We start from the raw sequence: 23,271 nt of genomic DNA on the forward strand, positions 1-23,271 counted from the left end.
GAAATAGGAACATAGTCAGCAGATCTGGAATGAATAATTGACATTAGTACAAAGGCATTTTGTCTTACAGTATGTTTGTTAGCCTGAGGTAGAAGTACCAAAGAATAAAAGTAATTCTGGAACCTCAAGTACAAAATTTAGAGTGTGATTAAGGAAACTAGACTTAGTGAGATGGAGAGACTTGCAGTTTAACATCTTTAACATCATCTTTTAAAACAAAAAATCTGTTAAAAATTCTTTTCATATCTCTAAGTGCTACATTTATATATGCTTCAAAAATTATTAAAGACATTTTTCTTAACTCTGCAGAGAAAAAGATATGGAGCATACTCTTCGAATTCCTGAAGTTGGTGTCAGTAAGGTAAGCTCTTTGCTTTTACAAATATAGCACCTTGATATAATTTTATAAATAATCATCATGGCAAAAAGCTTAGGGTTTTTCCCATTTTAGTCAGTGTGGTAATGCTAATAAAAGCAATGCAGATTTGTTTTTTCCACTGCTTGAGAAAAGAAAAATGCTTCATCACAATTTGAAGTAACTAAATTATTTTTCACTTTCAACAATCTGGAGCAGGAATAAAATAAGTGGATTAATTTAGGTATTTAAGTAATACCCACTTAACGGATATTTATTGAGTGAAATTAATATGCTAGATATTATGACAATTCAAGAATGAATCAGACCTGGATTCAGGCTACTTTTAGTTGATGGTTACTTTGAGTGCAGAGTGTTTTACAATCCAGAAACAATCTGTCCCTGCCCAGAGCTCTTCATTTACAGTTTTTCCTAGTTAAGTCTCTAATGGTTTCTTTTAGAGAAAGAAACATATTCAGGAAAAAGAGCAGTTGAGTCTTCAAAACAAACAATAAGGGCAGAGTCGCAAGTTAAATCATAATTTTAAAAAGAAAGGTTAACCACTGAGATACTTTATATGTATCTGATACACATATCTGTACTTTATAAAGTATAGAACCACATCTATACTTTATATGTATCTTTTTTTTACTATATTTCCTGTAGTTTTACCTCCTCCCTTGTGTGGTTATCTGCCCTCTTCCTCCCCTGTTTGTTTTTCTTTTTTCAATCTTTAATCTCCATTTTGTTTCCATTTAATGCTCTATACAATGGATCTGAAATACATATTTTATATGATTTTTGTCTTTGAAATTAAATTTCTCACTATTAGTTTGAAAGTAGTTATTTTTACTATGTTTAGACTCATTCAGAGAGAAGTAAATCCTCATAATTTTGGCTCTAACCAAATTATCATGCTATTTAATTTTCTTATGACCCTTCATTCCCTTGCCCCCAAAGGAAACATGATCTGTGACTTAAATAGCAAAGAAGTCATTCCCCACTGCAATCTAAAAATATAGGTAGCTTTCTGATAGCAGTTTTGCTTTTTCTGTCTTTTGAACTAACATGTCCACTGGTGGGGTCAATAATTTATTAGCTGTGTGAAATCAGTTTGACAATATATATTATATCACACATATCCAGGTAGATGAAAAAATTAATACACCCTCACCCCCCACATACTTTTGAAGTTCTTTATATGTTAAGAAACACATTTAAAAGACAGACTAAGACAGTCAGACAAATATGACAAAATATGTTCTTTACATTTTAAAACTCATACACATTTAGCCCTAGTTGGTGTGGCTCAGTGGATTAAGTGCCAGCCTGCAAACCAAAGGGTTGCTGGTTTGATTCCCAGTCAGGACACATGCCTGAGTGCTACATGGATTTATTTAAATCCTGAGATTTAAAGATCATGATTAAATAAACATCAAACCTCTGAAAAGGAAGGGTGAGGGATAGACAGAGTGAGGTACACATCGACTGATAACCTATTTTAAATATCTGAGGCAACTATGGCAAAATTTATTAATTCTGTTCACAGGTAGATAGGTTCAATATATTTTTTTGTCTGTTCGAAACATTTTATAATGTTTATGGAAATTTTAAAAGAACAACCTATTGCAATATAGTTTATGTATCATATGTTAATACAATTTAGCCATTAAAAGTGTGTAATTGAAAGGCTTTTGGTATATTCACAGAGTTCTACAGTCATCATACCAATTTTAGAACCTTTTCATCACCATATAAATAAACAAAGTCAGCAGTAGTCACCCCTCAGTTCCTTCAACCCCCACAGCACTGGGCAACCACCAGTCTTCGTGTCTCTGGATTTGCACAGTCTGTACATTTTATGTAAATAGAATTAGATAACATGTAGTCTTTTGTAACTAGTTTTTTTTACTTGGCATATCTTCAAGATTCATCCGTGTTGTATCACGGATGATATTTACTTAATTTCTTTTTGCCGCCAAATAATATTCCATTGTATGGATAACTGCATTTCGTGATTCATCACTTGATGGGTATTGGAATTGTTTCCACTTTTTGGCTATTAAGAATACTGTTGCTATGAACATTTGTGTACAAGTTTTTGTTTGGATGTATTTTTTCATTTCTCTTGATATATACCCAGGAGTAAAATGGTTGGGTTGTATGGTAACTCTCGGTTTAACCTTTTGAGAGACTGCCAGACCCTGCCAAAACAGCTGCACCATCTACCACATTGTATTGTATATGAAATTTTAATTAAATATTTCTGCAGCTCTTTATCCAATTAAAGAGACATGTATTTTTTGAAGTATTTTTTAATTTAATTATTGTTCAAGTACAGTTTCTGTCTTTTACTCCCATCCCAGCCCACCCCCCCAGTGCTCCCCACCTCCTTTCCATTTCCACCCCCCTTAGTTTTTGTCCATGTGTCCTTTATACTTGTTCCTGTGAATCCTTCCCCTTTTCCCCTGAAATTCTCTCCCCTCTTCCCTCAGCCTATTCTCAGTTTCAGTGTCTTTGGCTATATTTTGCTTGCTTGTTTGTTTTGTTGTTTAGTTTCCTGTTAAAGGTGAGATCATATGGTATTTGTCTTTCATTGTCTGGCTTATTTCACTTACCATAATGCTTTCCAGTTCCATCCATGCTGTTGCAAAGGGTAGTAGCTCCTTCTTTGTTTCTGCTGCATAGAATTCCATTGTGTATATGTACCATCGTTTTTTGATCCATTCATTTACTGATGGGCACCTAGGTTGCTTCCAACTCTTGGCTATTGTAGATTGTGCTGCTATGAACATTGGGGTGCATAGGTTCTTTTGGATTGGTATTTCAGGGTTCTTAGGATATACTCCTAACAATGGAATTGCTGGGTCAGAAGGCATATTCAATTTTAGTTTTCTTAGAAAATTCCATACTGTTTCCCATAGTGGTTGTACCAGTCTGCAATTCCACCAACAGTGAACTAAGGTCCCCTTTTCCCCACAACCTCTCCAACACTTGTTGTTTGTTGCTTTGTTTATGATGGCCATTCCGACTGGTGTAAAGTCGTATCTCATTGTGGTTTGAATTTGCATCTCTCTGATAGCTAGCAATATTGAGCATCTTTTCATGTATCTCTGGGTCCTCTGTATGTCCTCCTTGGGGAAGTGGAGAAGTGTCTGTTCAAGTCCTTTGCTCATTTTTTAATTGGGTTGCTTGTCTTCTTAGAGTGGAGTCATGTGAGTTCTTTGCATATTTTAGAGATTAAACCCTTGTCTGAGGTATCATGGGCAAATATGTTTTCACATACATTTGTTTCTCTTTTTATTTTAATATTGTTTTCTTTAGCTGTGCAGAAGCTTGCTATTTTGATGAGATCCCATTTGTTTATTCTTTCCTTTATGTCCCTTGCTCTAGGGGACATATCAATAAAAATGTTGCTGCGTGAAATATCAGAGATTTTCTTGCTAATGTTCTCCTCTAGGATTTTATTGGTGTCACAGGTTATATTTAAGTCTTTTATCCACCCTGAATTCATTTTGTTGTATGGTGTAAGTTGGTGCTCAAGTTTCATTTTTTTGCACATAGCTGTCCAGTTCTCCCAACACCATTTGTTGAAGAGGCTATTTTTACTCCATTTTATGTTACTTCCCCCTTTGCCGAATATTAGTTGCGCATAGAGACTTGGGTTTATTTCTGGGCTCTCTGTTCTGTTCCATTGGTCTGTGTGCCTGTTTTTATGCCAGTACCAGGCTGTTTTGATTACAGTGGCCTTGTAATACAGTTTGATATCAGTGTGATCCCTCCTACTTTGTTCTTCTTCCTCAAAAGTGCAGCTGCTATTCGGGCTCGTTTATGGTTCCATATAAATTTTTGAAGTGTTTGTTCTATGTCTGTGAAATATGCCATTGGTACTTTAATAGGTATTGCTTTGAATCTGTAAATTGCTTTGGGTAGTATGGACATTTTGATGATGTTAATTCTTCCAATCCATGAACACAGTATATGTTTCTATTTGTTTGTGTCTTTCTTGATTTTTTTCTTCAGTTTTGTGTAGATTTCTGTATACAGGTCTTTTACTTCCTTGGTTAGGTTTATTCCCAGATACTTTATTTTTCTTTTTGCTATATCGAATGGGAGTTTTTTCTTGATTTCTGCTTCTGCTATTTCATTGTTAGTATACAAAAATGCCTTTGATTTCTGGATATTGACTTTGTATCCCACTGCTCTGCCAAATTCATTTATTATGTCGAGCAGTTTTTGGATAGAGTCTATAGGATTTTCCATGTACACTATCATGTCATCTGCAAATAATGACAGTTTTGTTTCCTCCTTTCCGATTTGGATGCCCTTTATTTCCTTTTCTTGTCTGATCGCTGTACCTAAAACTTCCGATACTATATTGAATAGAAGTGGTGAAAGTGGACAACTTTGTTTTATTCCTGATCTTAGTGGAAAAGATTTTAGTTTTTGCCCATTGAGTATGATATTGGCTGTAGGTCTTTCATATATGGCCTTAAGAGACATGTATTGAATACATGTTCCATATATGTGAAGCACTGTATTACGAACTGAGAGGTGAGCAGAAATGTAAACTAATGTAAGCAGTAATTGTATGCAATACAGTGCAGTAACTTCATATAATGTGTATATAAGTAAAGTGCTGAGGTGTGAGGTTAGAGTGATTAGTCCTGAGTATTCAAAAACTAGAAAATTTCTCTGAGAAATTGACCTTGAATATTTTAAGTCACCTTTTGTATTAAGAAGAATTTTTAATGATACAAACAAATACATAGGTAAAAAAAGTTTAAGCTGTTTCTATAGTATTGTCCCAACTATATTATAGAGGTAGAAAAAGCAGGAACAGTAAATTATTAATGGTAGTTTTAGGTGGAGTTATACCTGACTTCTTCATCTGTAGTCTTCACATTTCTACCATAAGTATTATAATGTGTTTGTATTCAGAAAAAGTAATAAATAATAAAATTTAAATATCAGATTAAAGTCCTTTGTATCTTATCATAGAGAAATTGTTATCTATGGTTAAGAAAAAGTATGCTACTTTATAATTACCTGGTTTCTTCTTTTTTTAAGTTTCATGCAGAAATTTATTTTGACCATGACTTACAAAGTTATGTCCTTGTGGATCAAGGCAGCCAAAATGGTACAGTTGTTAATGGAAAACAGATTCTTCAGGTGAGTGTATATGTATTAATTAATTACTTGCATGTTATTCAAAAAGTTGAGCTAAATTTTTTTATTCCTGATGTCCACAGTTATGTGTATCATTTGGTTAGGTGAGTGTTCAGGTCCAAATGTGTTACATGGAAGGCAGTTCCCAGAAAGGGCTGAAGAAGTATGTAATAAGTGGGTACTTGGCTATTGACTTTTGACTTCAAATTATACCTTGTTTTTAGAGATAAGTGCACTTCAAAGCTATTCAAAGTAAATTTTTTTTCAGCAACTTTAGAGGCCCTTCTTTTTTGTGTGTTTTTTAAAATGTATTTTAATGAAAATGTTGCTAAACAATTAACTCCTTGACGCCAAGGGCTATGTCTACTCAATTAACTCTTCTATCTTCAATATGTAGCAAAGTGCTTGGCTCTTGTTCTTAGTCTTTAAGAATAAAAATGAAATAAAACTGAATTATCATGAGAAAAGAAGAGGTAAAAAGAGAATAATGATACACTCATCCTTTTAACACTTACCTTTTTTCCTGTGATTATTCGTTTTGGTATTTTTAGCAGTTCGGGTTGGGTATTTCTCTGGCAGGACTGGGCATGGAGATAGGACATTGTAGTGTAGATAATGCAAAAACCAGCAGTTTCTCGATTCAGCTGTCTTAGCCAATAGTAGAGTATCATGGATCATCAAGTTATGGATATGTGTGTGCATATGTGTGTCTGTGTCATTGAGAATCATCTCCAAAAAATTTTTTTGTTACAATGAGATATTACTTCCATTTGACATAAAGTAATCATATATAACACTTAGGTTTCTGTTTTGTGATATTTCCCCTCAGCCTAAAACTAAATGTGACCCTTACGTACTTGAGCATGGAGATGAAGTGAAAATTGGGGAGACTGTATTGTCCTTTCACATTCACCCTGGCAGTGACACCTGTGATGGCTGCGAGCCAGGGCAGGTCAGAGCTCACCTTCGTCTTGATAAGAAAGATGAACCTTTTGGTATGTGAAACACAGTCTTATTTGTGAGCATGAGACCTTTTAAATTCACTGGAGTGTTCTGAAAATGTATTGGTTAGCTATCAGCTTTATGTCTTGATATAAGGAATTTTGGTATAATACTATATTGAGATAATCTATATTTCCATGAATATTATTAAATGAGACTCAGAAATGAAATATTTTTCAAACTTGAGACCTAGGCTAGCTGATTATGATTGTACCTGATTTTTTTATGTAATAACTTAGCTAGCTTTTATAGCGTTAGGTTACTTTTTGACCAGGAGATAGTCATTAGCTCTGTTTTTGCTGATGTAGTTTAGTTGGCTTTTGAAGCAGCACTGCAGTGGTAGCTAAATGTTCTTCAGAAGAGTAATTGTGACATAACTACAATAAAGGTTAGTTTCATTTTAAAATCTCTTTACTGATATGAAAAAGTCATCTACCATTAAACTCTGTCATATAATATTGTAACAGAAAATAATAAGCCAAAATATTAAGAGTTATTGGCTGATATATTTACTTTCCTTACATTGGAAAAGTAGTTTACATTGATCCATCATCTGTGTATATACCATTATTTCCTATAGTAGATAACACTGCAGGAAGATGCTGCCTTGCTTTAAACCCACTCATCTAAGGCTTTTAAAATTTAAATATACAGTTCAAATGAGTAAGACCAATTTTTTTCACGTTAAGTATGACATATTACAAAATAACGTGAATCGCAGGTTCTGTGACTTTTCTTCTGCGCATGCCTACATTTCTTTTGCAAATGCACAGTATTTCTGCATTTGGGATTTTTGTATAATATACCAAAAAATTAAGATGTTCAGTGTTTCTTTTATCTATACTGTAACATTCCTATGATCTTTTGAGTTTTGGTTTACTTTCCAAATGGATTTTATTACCAAAATATTGAAACTACATCATCACAACCCAAGATTTCTTTATATTAATGTTTATTTGTATTTTGATTAATCTACAGATGGACTACTGCTACTATTAACTATTAATTATTAAATACAAGCATTAATTATATAAAATCTGTCAGATTTAGTGAGTTTTTCTTCTTAAACCAAACTCACTTTTTCCTTTTAGTTGGTCCAGCACTAAGCAAGGAGGAAAAAGAGTTGGAAAGGAGAAAAGAATTAAAGAAAATACGAGTAAAATATGGTTTGCGGGTAAGGATATTAAATATTGCTATATGTGTTTAAAATTGTGTACCTGGTTTTGAGTAAAAATGCCTTTAGTACATTTTATATGTAAAATTATTTAGAATTACTTTGAGATTTATATAATTTCTTTTATTTGTTTATTGTTAACAACTGTTGAGGTTGAAAATGATGATAGGAAGGCAGGTCAAGGTGCAGGCATAGGCAAACACACTTCGTCTCCTTGCACAACCACAGCAAAAAGTGCAACTAATCTACAAAATGAGTATCACCTATATGCGTCAGAAAATTGAGCCATATGGAAGTCTGACGACCGAGGATTTAAGGAAGCCACGTTCATCCAGATGGGTAGGAGGAACAGAGAGGCAGAGAGGCACAGAGGTGCGGCGAGGGGCTAAGATGCGGAGTGGCCCAGAGAAGTGCAGAGATGCAGAACGGGTGGTCCCACATACATGTGTGGTGGATAAAAATTGGGAGGGATAATTTGGGAACAAGGGATAACTCGGGAATGAAGGATCCTAGCCCTAGACCAGACCACCCAACCCGGGTTTTCAGCACCAGGAAGATAAGTTCCCATAACTTCTGGCTGTAAAAATGAGTGGGGGTTGGGGCAGCAGAAAAAACTGCAGGATTCTCAGGAAACTCCTCTTAAAGGGTCCACAACAGACTTAGGACTTACACAGACTCACCCTCTCTGGGATTCAGTACCAGGGCAGTAGCTAAAAGGGCACCAGTGGCATGTGGGGAGAAATTGAAGTGACTGGCAACACAGTGAGTGCCGAGAGACAGCTTACTCCTGGGCAAAACTCTAGAGTCCAGATGGTGTTGTCCCCTTTCTAAGCCCTCCTCCACATAGAACCACAGAATGGTAACATGGGTTGCCCCACCCTGGCTATGACCAAAGGCTGTGCCACATACAACTTAAAGGTGTGCTTTTATACAAAAGGCCACTCAGCTAAGAGGGAGTCAAAGCAGCTCCAAGTAATACATAGAAACAAACACAGGGAGGCTGCCAGATTGAGGAGACAAAGAAATATGTCTCCTCAAATGAAAGACCGTAACAAAACTCCAGAAAAAGAGCTAAACGAAATGGAGATAAGCAACCTACCAGATGCAGAGTTCAAAACACTGGTTATCAGGATGCTCAAAAACTCATTGGGTACATCAACAGCATAAAAAAGGACCAGGCAGAAATGAAGGTTACATTAAGTGAAATGAAAATCTGTAGGAAACCAACAGTGGAGGGGACGAAGCTGAAAATCAACAATTTGGAACACAAGGAAGAAAAAAGCATTCAATCAGAACAGCAAGAAGAAAAAAAGAATCCAAAAATCGAGCATAAGCTAAGGAGCCTCTGGGACATCTCCAAATGCACCAACATCCAAATCATAGGGCTGCCAGAAGAAGAGGAAGAGCAAGAAATTAAAAACTTATTTGAAAAAATAATGAAAGAAAAATTCCCTAATTTGGTGAAGAAAGTAGACATACAAGTCCAGGAAGCACAAAGAGTCCCAAACAAGATGAACCCAAAGAGGCCTACACCAAAATACATGATAATTAAAGTGCCAAAGGTTAAAGATAAGGAGAGGATCTCAAAGGCAGCAACAGAAAAATGGATAGTTACTACAAAGGAGTTCTCCTGACGCTATTGCTGATTCTCAAAAGAAACTTTGCAGGCAAGAAGGGACTGGCAAGTAATATTCAAAGTGATGGAAAGTAAGGACCTACAATCTAGATTACTCTATTCAGCAAAGCTATCATTTAGAAAGGAAGGGCAAATAAAGTGCTTCCCAGACAAGGTAGAACTAAAGGAGTTCACCATCACCAAGCCATTATTATATGAAATGTTAAAAGGAGCTATATAAGAAAAAGATCAAAACTGAACATTAGAATGGTGACAAATTCACAACTATCAAGAACCGAATCTAAAAAACAAACTATTAAACAACTAGAACAGAAGCAGAATCATAGATATGGAGATCACTTGGAGGGTTATCAGTTGGGAGGTGAAAGGGGGAGAATGGGGGGAAGGTTATCATTTGGGAGGTGGAAGGGGGAGAATGGGGGGAAGATTGCAGGGATTAAGAAGTATAAATTGTAGGTATAAAATAGACGGGGATGTTAAGGATCTTATAGGGAATGGAGTAGCCAAAGAACTTACATGCACAACCCATGGACATGAACTAAGGGGTGGAGATTGTTAGAGGGAGCAGGGTACAGGGTGGAGGGGAGCAAAGGGGGAAAAATTAGGACAGCTGTAATAGAGTAATCAGTAAAATATATTTTTAAAAGGATGATAGTTCCCTACATTGGAATAGCCATATCTGGTTTTTAAAAACTTGCATGAAAATGTTGCCACAGAAGAACACAGTTGAAGAACTAATGCTGCATGATTTCAAGGCTTATTATAAATATAAACTACAGTAGTTAAGACAGTTAACATTGGCATAAAGATAAACAGATAGGTCAGGGGAATGGAATAATGAATTCAGAACAGATCCATATAGATAGATATATGTATGTGTGTGTGATTTCAACAAAGACGTGAGAGCAGTTTGGTACAGAAAGGATAGTCTTTTTTTGACAAACAGTGCTGGAACAGTTGGACCACGATATGCAAAAACAACAACAAAAAGAACTTTGATTCACACCACGCAATATATAAATGAACTCAAAATGAATCACAGCGATGGATTTAAAATCTAAAACTATAAAACTTTCAGAAGCAAATTTTTTTGTTTAGATATCTAACACCAAAAGCACAATCCATAAAAAAACATATTAATAAATTACTCTAACTGCAATGATTCTCTTTCTCCAAAGTTACTGTTAAGAGAACAGAAAGATAAGCCATAGAACGGGAAAATATTTGCAAATCATATATCTGATAAAAATCATGCCTATTTTTTGAATATATAATGAAGTCAAAACTCAATAAAAACAAGTCAATTAAAAAATGAGCAAAAGATTTAAATAAACACATCAAAGTGTCTGATGTTCATACAAAGGCAGATAAACACATGAAAAGATGTCCAGTATCAGTAGTCATTAGGGAAGTGCAAATTAAAACCAATCAAAAAGACTGACCATACCAAGTGCTGGCGGGCATGTGGAGGAACTGGAACTCTCATACTGCTGGTGAGAACATAAAATGTTGTGATTACATTGGAAAACAGTTTAGTAGTTTCTTTAAAAGTTAAATATTATGATTCACCATTCTACTCTGTGGTATTTACTGAAGAGAAAGGCTAGTAAATAAATGTTCATAGCAGCTTTTTTTCTAATAGCTAAAAATGGAAAAAATTATGTGTTAATCATGAATGGATAAGTAAACTGTGATATATTTATATGGCCAAATAATAGTTGGCAATAAAAAATGCATGAGCTATTGATACAGGCTGCAGTATGGATGAATCTTAGTTATGCCGAGTGAGAGAAGTCGGACAGCAAGAGTACATAGTATGTACTTCTGTATATAAATTAATAAAATTCCAGGAAAGCAAACTTAACCTGTGACAGAGAAGATGTGGTTGCCTGAATACAGGGAAAGAAAGATGCACAGGACGGATTACAGAAAAGGATAAGGATACTTTTATGGGAGATGAATATGTTTATTATCTTGATTTTGGTGGTGGTTTCATAGGTGTATACACATCTCAAAAGTGTCTAATTGTACACTTTATGTGTAATTTAATATATGTTAATATACCTCAATAAGGCTGTAGAAAAATGTTGCAATTTAATCCTGTAAGTAGACCAGGAAGGTAATTAATATTTTCAGTTTACATTTAAGAAACTAAAGCTAAGGACCCCCCCAGCTAGGTGTTAAGTGTATTTGTCCAGTGCTTTTTACACTTCGTAAAGATGAGGGGAAAGATGTGCCAAAATAATATGCATTCTGCAAAATTGTATTTGTTGTTACTTTTGTACTAAGGAAGAGAAATCATAGTAAAAAATATCAAGGGGCTAATTTTGGAGGAAAATAGAAGGTATATAAGGAGAGAATAAAATGTTTTCTCAAAAAATTTAACTTGGTTTCTGTATTTTCTGGGGTAGAACAATTCATTAGGAACAGTGGTTCTGTTTTTCTTCTCTGATTAAAAGCAAAGTTGAGCCCTGGCTGGTGTAGCTCAGTGGATTGAGCACGGGCCTGTGAACCAGAGGATCACGGTTCAATCCCCAGTCAGGGCACATGCCTGGGTTGCAGGCAGGTTCCCTGCAGGACAGTTCCCTGCAGGGGATGCACTAGAGGCAACCATACATTGATGTTTCTCTCCCTCTCTCCTTCCCCTCTAAAAATAAATAAGTAAAATCTTAAAAAAAAAAAAAAGCAAAATTGAGTAAAAACTTCTGTGGTGCTTTCTCTGAATTGCTCTACAGCCCCTAACATCTCTGTGGATGAATGTCATAATCCTCTCACAAGGATATGTGTGTTGATTTTAGAGCCAGTGGGGGAGGTGAGAGAGAGAGAATCATAAATGTAGGGGAGAAACAGTCATTGGTTGCCTCCCATACAGACCCCAGCTGGGAATTGAACCCACAACCCAGGTATGTGTCCTGATGGGATTTGAACCCACAACCCCTTGCTACATGGGATGATGCTCCCAACAAGCTGTGCCACCTGGCCAGGGCAATGCCGTACTTTTTATATAAAGGTCAGCAGGTGATAAGGAAGGGTGGAGAGAAGCCTTCTGTGATGCCACAGGCTGAGCGGGCTGCCTCCCTTTGTGCCACTGCCAACACTGTGTGTGCCTTTTTGGTTGCACCAATCACACTGTAGTTTGCTGAAGGTTACGTATGTCTTAGGGGATTATACATTCCTTTGCATTCTGTCACCTAGCCTGGAGTTAACACACTTGTTATGTAGTAAATATTTTTTGCGTGACTGATTAATTTTATAAATGGAGCTGTATTGAAACCAAAAGCTATTGTTTATTACTAGAATAAAAGTGTTAACTTTTTATCCATTTAAAAAAAGCCTTTCTGCATTTTCCTTTCTAAGGAGCAGTAATTTAACTATTTTAGGTCCTGAGAGAAAAGGAAAAATAGATTTTTTGCCGATCCCAGAGTTTCTGCATATTTTTTGAATACTGGTAGTTAATATGAGAATATGAGTGTATAGCATTAGTCAAAGTAAACTGTATTTCATTATGATTACATATTATAATTTACGTATTTATATTTTGTGTAAAATTTGTGGTATAGTACAATTTCAGATAACAAACATCTTAAAGGAGATAGAATAAAAATAGCATCCAGTGACATAGTTGTCTCTATTTACATTATGGTTTTAATTCATTATTTAATAGAGACCACATTGAACCGTATTTTCAAAGTGAGTCAAATACACAGACATTACATTTTATTTATCAGCTTTGTTGGTTTTTATGAATGAATATTTTGTGTTTTTAAAGAATACAGACTATGAAGATGAAAAGGCATTGAAGAATCCGAAATACAAAGACAGAGCAGGAAAGCGTAGGAAGCAGATTGGAAGTGAAGGAACTTTCCAGAGAGATGATGCTCCTGCATCTGTTCATTCGTAAGTGTTAACTTGTCCAAAGTAGTTTTCTGGAGTAGTTGTACCAGTTATTTTAACTTACTCATTTATTATAAATGTAACCTAAATGGTGTTTTAGAAGTCAGCTACCATCTTAATTTTTTTTCTTAATTTTTTTAAAAAGTGAAATTACTGATAGCAACAAAGGTCGGAAGATGCTGGAAAAGATGGGCTGGAAAAAGGGAGAGGGCCTAGGGAAGGACGGTGGAGGAATGAAAACTCCGGTAAGACTTGCATTTTCTTTCACTCTTTATTTTTACAGTGGGTATATTTAGTGTGTACCTGATATGTGCCAGGAATTGCCTTAAGAGCTAGTAGCGTGGCAGGGAGTAAAAACAGATGATTACTGCCTTTGTGGCATTCATGATCACCAAATATATATGTGCATTATTTTGCTTTTTATTTTTAAAGAATTTATTTATTTTTAGGGAGGGAGAAAGAGGAAGAGAAACGTCAATCTGTGGTTGCCTCTCACGTGTCCCCTAATGGGGACCTGGTCTGCAGCCCAGGCATGTGCTGTGGTTCTGAAAATCGAACCAGCAACCCTTTGATTCACAGGCCAGCACTCAGTGCACTGAGCCACACCAGCCAGGGCCATTATTTTGCTTTTAATGTTTTTAGGAATCCTCTTAGAATTGAAGTTTTCTTCAGTGGAACTAGGATAGTAAATGTTACTTTCTGAGGCAAAGGTTTTCCTGTATCTTTTAGTTGTTTTTAATGATTTCCTGGTACTAAGCATTGCAGGAGCAGGTATAATGTTAATTTACAAATACACAGGTTCTGTTAGCTGGAGAATTTGTTTTGGGTCCGGGAATCAGATTATGTAACAACAAGCAATAGAAGGAAGAATGTTTGAAAAACACTGTACAGTGATTTAATTAAGGTTCAGATTATCCTTCACAAAAACCTAACAAAGTAACATGACTGAAGAGCTTTCTTATTTATTACTTGGTATCTATGGATCACTGGGAGTTTATGTAAGCTTTCTTATTTCATTAAGATATTATGGGAAGAACTTGGGTTTTATAGTCAGACCTAGGTTAGAATATGTGCAGTGTCACTATCTGTGGGACTTAGGGCAAGTTGGGACTTCAGTTTTCATATGTAAAAATGGGGATGATAATAACTTTTTCAGTGACACCGTGAAGATAAAGGCCTCAGCATGGTGCCTGACGTATATTAGATACCCAGTAACTGGTAGCTTTTAATGGTTCTCAAAATAATGAGAAGTATTCCCCTCTTATGAAACTAAGCAATCACATTCTTTTTGTGGCTCTTCATGTTTAACCTACCTGTTCACTTACTTAGGTGAGGGTAGGACAGTAGGTTTAAGTACATCTACTGCCTTTACCTTTGGGTAGAGTGGGATGGCAGAGTCTGCAGCATTTCAGTGAAATTCAGTGCTATTTTAGGAGCAGCGACAGCTGTCCTTATTGACAGGCAAGACAATGCAGAAAAATGAGTTTTTATAGAAGTTCCATTTATAATCATGTAGGTATTCTTGTCTGTATCTGTTGCGTTAGATAGGTTTTTCTTTTGCATTAATCTTTTCTAAATCAAAGAATTATAGTTAAAATACTAAGTTGCACAGAGCAGATTTCAGTGTGCTTTGACTTGCACAGTAAATAAGCCCTCTGCTCAACAGATCCAGCTTCAGCTTCGGCGAACACATGCAGGCTTGGGGACAGGCAAACCATGCTCAATTGAAGATGTCCACCTTCTCCAAAACAAGAGCAAAAAGAACTGGGAGAAAGCACGAGAGAGGTTTGCTGAAAACTTCCCAGAAACTAAACCTCAACAAGATGCACCAGGGACAGTGCCTTGGGTCAAAGGGACTGTAGAGTGAAGGTCAGTCATGGAACAGTTCAAACTTTTTTAACAGAGTCTGGAAACTCTTATTTCGTTGAAGAACTTTTCCCTCCAAAAGAGCCAGTGGCATGAGGGTACTGTATCACAGTTTGCCCCCTCATGATTCAGAAATGTGTAATAAAGTGTATTTTGTAGTTTTTTTAAAACCCTAATAAATAGTGACTTAATCAAGTTATTTGATGAATGGATTAAAGTTCACAGGGCATGGATGAGCTTATCAAACTTTGTTATTTTTATCTTGTCATTTATAAGAGGCATATAAGTAGCTAGCCATGTAGGTAAAATTCATGTACCCACTAATGATTTAAATGTACATTTGTCCTTGTCTGCATAGATTCATTATTGTAACACGTGCAACAAAAAACCCAAAAGTTTATAAAAACAATTCTGATTATATACATTCTTGTTTATGCCCTTTAGAACTTAGATAAAAAATGTTGAGAAAAAGTCGGCAGTGGTGCATAAGTTTTATCCTTGAAATAACGTAAGTAATGTTATTGAAGAACTAACGAACAGGTGACGACAAATAGAAAATTAGCCTTTCATGTTTTCTTCTGTGAAGAATCTGTTGATTTGTACTATATATTAAGCATTTACATTGGTTTGTTTCATAGCTGAAATATTTAGATATGAACAATTGAGTATAATATTGAAATATTCAGTGTGCTAGCATTTGTAGTTTTGATAAATCCCATTTCTGGCAATAGAGTTTTGCCACAGAAATCTGATTTCTAATACAGAGTAAAGTACCTAGCCAAGTCTCAGACTGAAGTATTTATTGAAAGTGTTCTCAAATGCAATAAAAACATTATATCAAAAAGAGTGATTCTTTGAACCAAGAATTTAAACTCACTACCAGCCAGAATTTTCCTTCTTAAATTGTCAGAGCAGTCACAAAGGGATCTCTTCACATGCTGGAGAACTGCACGCAGCTTTCCGAGTGCAGGCAGCTCTGCTCTGCCAGTGACCACTGCCCTTCATTCAGAGTTTCTCTCAGCTCTTTGCTGTGAAATTCATGCCGGACTCTTTCCTGGCACTGACCATAAGCCTCATCTACTATAAAGAAATGTCTTCAAGATTTGGAATAGGAAAGGGAAATTCTCAAAAACAGTTGTACAGAAGAAAAGATAATTCAGAAAGAAAGGCTACCTGTTGGAATTTCTAGTCTAAATGGTATAGGGTGCTTAGAAAGCAAAGGGAATGGGAAAATAAAAAAGAGATTCATTACTGAAGATGAGACATGTTACCAAATTGTCGAGTCCCTTTAGGCCTGTGCTGGGATAATTAGAGGCCCTACAGGTCCAGATCTGGATTAAGTATTTTTCTGTATCCTTCCTGGCCACCTACTCCTCCTAACACATATATACGTACATTAGACTCGGAGTCAACAGGAGTTGCCTGCATTATTTTCTCTAAAACAGAAAAATGTTACTCACTTAAATGTGGTTTTGGTTCTGGTGCCCTGTATGTAAGTAACAACAGAACTACCAAAGTAGAGGTTTTTTTCTGGTACCTCTTACTTGTTGGGTTAGTATATTATCTATGTATTCCCATTGTTACTATTGGATTGCAGAAAACTTTTCATTGTTTTTTTTTGTTAAGAAAATGGAAACTTGAAAATGGTGATAAAAATCGAAATGTATGTGATATTTGCATTATTCAGACCATTTGCAGATCAAAGTCTCAGGGCTATACTGTATAGTGGTTAAAGCACTCGTAATGTCTGAGTCTGATTTCCAACTGTGAAATAATATTTATCTCACATGTCTGTCTAGAGTAGAAAATGGGAAAATGTATATAAAAGCACTTTGTAAACTTTAAAAGTAGTACAGTTGTGAGCTTTTGTTTGTTTAGAAGCATAGGTATGAATTATGTGCAATATGGGTTACACATAAAATCATTTTGTTTCTAATATCTTAAATTATAGTTTATTCACACAGTATACAGTAATTTAATACATTATGCATTATATATTAATTGAATAGCCTTTTAAGTATTAAAGTGGAGCTATAAGTTGCTGAATTTGAGAAATCTAACATCTTATATTTTTGTCAGAACATGAGAAGCTGGTAAAATTGAGAACAGAAGAAACCATCAACATTAGGGCAAAATAATGGAGTATTTTCAAGAATAAATAGCTAGGAAGCACTTTCTCTTAAGAGAGGATTTTTTTTTCTTTTAAACAGTTTTCACTTCTGATTGTTGCATTTTTATACTAGTTATAAGCTTAGGAAAAGTAATGGTTCACCCAAATCAATTACCTTTCAACTTTCCATGTAAAAGATTATTTCTTAATGTGGTACATTTTCAAAATGCAGCCAAAAGGAGGTAGAAATCACAAAGTACAGCGGGACAGGTGTCAGCGGTTGTGCTCAAAGGTCCAGTTGCAGGACACAGGTGTTTGCTTGGCAGGGAGCCAGAAAGGCGTTTCTGGTCCCACACGTAAAGGCATCTCAGGGACAGCTGTATTTTCTCTAGCATCTTGTTCTAAATGTGCTGCTTATTTTTGTAGGGCATCACTTACGTCTTTGAATCTTTGATTCAGAATGTTTTATTTTACTTTTTTAGACTTTAAAGTTGGAAATACATTTGGATCCTTTAAAATGAGTCAGTGTTCGCGTGTGTGTCTATTCGTGTTAGCTCAGGCTTCCTCTCCGCCTTTCTGCTTTACTACTCTCAGTGCTGGCTCATGGCTTTGTAGTTGCAAAGTTTCTTATGGAGCTTCCTCAGTCATCACATTTATGTCCAAAATAGGGAGAAAGGGTAGAGAGAGTGGTACTCATGTTCATTCTTTTATTTGGAAAGCAAAAGCTTACTCAGAAGCCATCATAGCAGACTTCCCTTTAAGTTCATTAGCCAGAACCTGATGACATGACTACCCAAAGCTGCAAGGGAAATTGAAAAGGTAGGCGGTAGGCTCGGGATGGATAACTCATTTGGTTAGAGCATCATCCCAGTATACCGAGTGTTGTGGGTTTGATCCCCAGTCAGGGCACGTATAAGAAGCAACCAGTAAATGCATAAATAAGTGAAACACCAACTCAGTATTACTCTATGACTCTTTCTAAAATCAATGCATTTTCAAAAAATATTTTAAAGCCTAAAAAAATAAGAAAGAAAAGGAGGACAACAGCATGGTCTTAATTGACTCAAGCCAATCATGAACCATCGCCTGAGGCTGACCATGTTGCTGTTGGAATGGAATCGGGATTCGGTGAGCAAGGCAGGAGGGGGACAGTAGAATGAGCAGGTAACCAAGGGGGTTTGTTAAATTGTGGCACAGTCCTGCCATACAATACTTTGCTGCCCTTCAGATGAGTAAGATAGAACTATATATACTCTGATATAGAAGAGTATTTTTACTATATTGTTGATTTTAAAAAGAAACATTATAGAAAAGTGTGCATAGCATAATCCCATTTAAAACATATGGGTATATATTGAGCTGTTAATATTAATTACCCAAGGAGTGAACAGACTTCCACTTTTTGTTTTTGTATTTCTATATCTGAACTTTAAAGTAGATATAATTGTGTGGTTAACTAGGTGTAATCACACGCATTTACAACAGGCAGGAGAGAACACCAGGAAACAGAGAGGCCTTCAGGGCTCAACCCCAGGCATCTTCCTCACTCGTATGCCCAGTTTCATTTACCATCTGTGAACTCGTGACTCCAGGTTCTTACGGGACACATACCTAATTCGAAGTCACCATAAATGCAGCCTCTCTAAGGTTGAATCCATAATCTCCAAACCTGGTCTTTTCCAGTTTACTCTTAGCTGGCAGCACCATCTAGCCAGCTGTACAAGCCAGAACCTAGGAGTTAGCCTCTGTTCACTTCTCTTGCCTTCCCCCTGATTTCCAAGACAGGAAATCAGTTCACTGTCACCACTCGCCTGGACTATTCTGTAGTCTCCTAACTCGCCCCCAGGCAGCCACTCCTTTCACCCCCAACCCCATCCACACTGTAGACACCGTGTTTTCACAACTCCCTTTTTATTATCTCTGTTGAAATCCTCCAGTGGTTTCTTCCCCTTACTCTGAGGACAGAACACAAAATCCTAGCCCATTAGACCCACCTGGTCTTGTCACTGCTAGGTTTCCCAGTCATCTTGGATCTCTCTCCCACTTGTTCATGGGCTCTGCCATGCTGGCCTCTTCTTCAGTTTCTCAAATATGCCATGTCCCCTCTCCTCCCAGGGTTGCTTATATTCCATTATGTCTGGAATGCTCTCTCTACTCTTTTACCTAGTTAACCCTGCGATATTCTTTAGATTCTGCTAATTGATTCTTCTTCAGGGATGCCTCCTTTGTCCCCCTAGACTGGTTAATTGCCTTTGATAAATCCATTGAAAAGTCATTGATAAATAGATTGTCCAAAATCCTTTGATAAATCCATCGTTCTTGAAAATCCATTGTTTCACTTAGACTGGTTATTTTGGTTCACAGTTATATATTAATCAGGGTGACCTGTAGGATATTTGTCTCTCTAGATGGTTGAATGTCATGTGGTCAAGACCTTGGTTTTTCTCATTGTGCATTTCTAGTGCCTAGCACCAGGCCTGGCGTGTGCACTCGCAGGCATAGAAGTGAAAGAGCAAGACGTGTTTGGGGGACCGCGAGTGGCTTGCTGCAGATGGAGTTTTATGTGACTGAGGAAACATGGAAGGAACCGAGGCTGCTTAGAAAATGTCATACAGTGGCTCTCAGGTCCTTCTGACCATGATCCACACTACGGAATACAGTTTATATCACAGTGTGGTGTATGAGTATCTGTGTGTACATATCTAATGGGTTTTTTATACCAGTACTTGGCCATTAGTTCCTGTACTGCACTCTTTCTTTTGTTTGCCAAATCACTGATTCCGAACACTGAATTGATTTCACAATCCACTAATGGATTGTGCCCTGCAGTTAGAACAACACCTGTGTAGAGCTTGGTGGCAGAACCTGGGGCGTGGCTTTGGGAGCTGCAGCTGTGTGTGCACGCACACACTTGGGGAGGGTGGGAAGGGGTTCGGATGCCAGATCAGGGCCTCCAGTTCTCATGCCTGTTACCGGGATAGGTCTCTATTGATCTGGTTTTCAGTTCAGGCTTCCAAACAGATTTCATATAAAGAAAGGTTTTCACTGCTTGAAGAAGTGCAGGTAGAGTGGGGTAGGGTGGGGACCTCTCACCGAACTGGGCCACTTACCTACAGCCATTCTAGCATATTGTGTTAAGAAATTAGGATTTTATCCTTTTTGAGGATAAAGGATGTTAAGCAGGGAAAGGCCCTCATTAGATTGCTTTATAGCAGAATAGCTGGCTGATGGATGAGAGGTAGAGCAGAGGTGGCAGACCCCCTTGAAGGCTTGTTTCATCTATGGAATGTTTGCTGAGCACCCGCCAGATGCCGCACAGTCCGGTGCAGGCAGACGCCTGCTGTGTCTCTCCTGCTGCTGTGTCTTCAGCCCCTCCCCAGGGGGTGCGTAGGGGGTGCGTACCAGGCGCACAGCAAGCACTTGTCGGTGGGATGGATGCCGCACATTTGTGGTGTGTCAGGCACTGTGCTAGGCACTTAACATATTATCTTCTTTATTTCTGACAGAGTTTTATAAATTAGAAAATTGAGGCTTAGAGAGGTTTTAATTTTGCTCAGCGTCAAAAAGCCCATGGGACAGAGTGGCAGAGCCAGGGTTTATTGTGATTAGTTTTACCCCACTGGTTAAGATCACAGGTTAGAGTCCAACTGACCGGGGTTCAAATTACAGACCCACCACTTCTGAGCTGAGTGCTGTTTAAAAATGTATTTTTTAAACTTTTTTTTAATTTTTCGTTTTTTAAAGTATATTTTATTGTTTATGCTATTACAGTTGTCCCATTCCCCTCCTTCATTCCCCTCTACCCTGCACACCCCCCCACCCACATTCCCCCCTTTAGTTCATGTCCATGTGTCATAAGTTCTTTAGTTTTTACATTTCCCATACTATTCTTGCCCTAACCATGTCTATTTTCTACCTATCGTCTATGCTACTTATTCTCTGTACCTTTCCCCCCACTTTCCTCCTCCCATTCCCTTGTTGCTAACCCTCCATGTGATCTCCATTTCTGTGGTTCTGTTCCTGTTCTAGTTGTTTGCTTGGTTTGCTTTTGTTTTAGGTGTGGTGGTAAATATTTGTGACTTTGCTCTCTTTTTACTGTTTATATTTTTTATCTTCTTTTTGTTAGATAAGTTCCTTTAACATTTCATATAATAAGGGCTTGGTGATGATGAACTCCTTTAATTGACTTTATCTGAGAAGCACTTTATCTGCCCTTTTATTCTAAATGAAAGCTTTGCTGGATAGAGCAACCTTGGATGTAGGTCCTTCCTTGTCTTTCATAACTTGGAATACTTCTTTCCAGCTCCTTCTTGCCTGCAAGGTCTATTTTGAGAAATCAGCTGACAGTCTTATGGGCACTCCTTTGTAGGTAACCCTCACCTTTTGTCTTGCTGCTTTTAAGATTCTCTCCTTATCTTTAATCTTGGGTAGTGTAATTATGATGTGCCTTGGTGTGTTCCTTCTTGGGTCCAACTTCTTTGGGACTCTGAGCTTCCTGGATTTCCTGGAAGTCTATTTCCTTTGCCAGATTGGGGGAGTTCTCCTTTATTATTTGTTCAAATAAGTTTTCCACTTGTTGCTCTTCCTCTTCCCCTTCTGGTACCCCTATAATTCAGATGTTGGAACGTTTAAAGATGTCCTGGAGGTTCCTAAGCCTCTCCTTACTTTTTTGAATTCTTGTTTCTTCATTCTTTTCTGTTTGGTTGTTTCTTTCTTCCTTCTGGTCCACTCCATTGATTTGAGTCCCAGTTTTGTTTCCATAACTATTGGTTCCCTGTGCTTTTTCCTTCATTTCACTTAGTATAGCCTTCATTTTTTCATCTAATTTGCAACTAAAATCAACTAGTTCTGTGAGCATCCTGATCATCAGTGTTTTGAACTGTGCTTCTGATAGTTTGACTATCTCTTGGTCACTTAGATGTATTGGCTCTGGGGCTTTGATCTGTTCTTCCGTTTGAGCCCTTTTTTTTTGGGGGGGGGGTCTGGTCATGCCTGTTATGTATGAGGGGTGGAGCCTTAGGTTTTCCCCAGGGTGGGGAACCCAGTTGCTGGGTTGTGACACTGTATGTGGGGACGGGGTCCGAGAGGGAGCAGTGGTGCTTGTTCCACTCTCTCTCAGATTTTTCAGTCTCTTCTACCGCTTCTCACAAGCAAACTGGGCCCTTCTGGTGCTGATTCCTGGGTAGGTGGGCTTGTGTACGTTCTAGGACCCTGTGGGTCTCTCCAACGAACTCTGTTGTGAGGCTGGGAGTCTCTCCCAGCTCCTCCACCTCCACAAGTATTTTCAACTGGTGCTTTTAGGCTTTCTTTCCTGTTGCTGGGGCCATGGGTCTGTCTTGCTGCCCGTTTTTGCCTGGTTTATCTGCATGCAAATGTGTGACCTCAGTCAGCCAGCCACCTTGTGCATCTCACTGGGTCTGCTCGTTGCCTGTCCACACCCAGGGTCTGTCAGCCACTGCCTTTTCTTGCAGAGACCCCTCTCTGCTGGCTGCTGACTCGGCCTCTCTCACTGGTCTGGATGAATGGTTGTTGGACTTCCATACAGTTCAATTTTTTGTCAGTTCTGGTTGTTTTTTTGTTTCTAAATTTTTGTTGTCCTTAATTTTGGTTGTGCAAGGAGGCACACTGTGTCTACCTACACCTCCATTTTGGCTGGAAGTCTAAAAATGTATTTAAAAATTGGGTAACTTAATGGGGTTGTTGGAAAGTTTAAGTGAGACAATAAGGCGTATGTGGTACTGAGCAGTGTCCAGCACATAATAAAAGCCCTCAAATACTAGAAATTATTAGTATTATTGTGCCATGCAACCATTACCAAGGGCACAGCTGTAGTAGATTCCAGAGTGGAGATGGTGGTTATTGGAGCCGGGGTGGGGGTGGAGTGAGTTGGTGGGCTGTCTTCATTCCTTAGGGTGATGCTTGGAGAAAGGTATGGACCAGAAGACTGAGCAGGAGCTAGGTTTCTTCATGAATATTGGAGAATGAGCAGGAGATTGGTAATGAGAAAAGGTGGAAACTATTGTAGATGACCCTCGCAGTCCTCAAAGGAGGGATAGATTCTGCAT

At 37.6% G+C, this 23,271-nt stretch overlaps 1 protein-coding gene across 4 annotated transcripts in view; it reads left to right on the plus strand.

Annotated features, from left to right (window-relative positions):
- The window catches only part of AGGF1 (angiogenic factor with G-patch and FHA domains 1), a 73,545-nt gene that overhangs the window by 18,472 nt on the left and 31,802 nt on the right, over nt 1-23,271 (plus strand). For 2 of the 4 annotated variants that reach the window (XM_053664438.1, XM_053664439.1), the window contains exons 8-14: nt 310-361; nt 5,426-5,527; nt 6,354-6,519; nt 7,618-7,700; nt 13,106-13,233; nt 13,376-13,475; nt 14,897-15,099. In XM_053664438.1, the coding sequence (XP_053520413.1) occupies nt 310-361; nt 5,426-5,527; nt 6,354-6,519; nt 7,618-7,700; nt 13,106-13,233; nt 13,376-13,475; nt 14,897-15,097 (832 nt within the window). In that variant the 3' untranslated portion in view covers nt 15,098-15,099. Of the gene's footprint in view, nt 1-309; nt 362-5,425; nt 5,528-6,353; nt 6,520-7,617; nt 7,701-13,105; nt 13,234-13,375; nt 13,476-14,896; nt 15,292-23,271 lie in introns of those variants that run through there. The other 2 variants (XM_053664437.1, XM_053664440.1) reach the window with 1 other exon arrangement.

Source organism: Artibeus jamaicensis, unplaced genomic scaffold, assembly GCF_021234435.1.
Source record: "Artibeus jamaicensis isolate MK-2021 breed Jamaican fruit bat unplaced genomic scaffold, CSHL_Jam_final contig_373, whole genome shotgun sequence".
In the NCBI taxonomy this organism is placed as follows: Eukaryota; Metazoa; Chordata; class Mammalia; order Chiroptera; family Phyllostomidae; genus Artibeus; species Artibeus jamaicensis.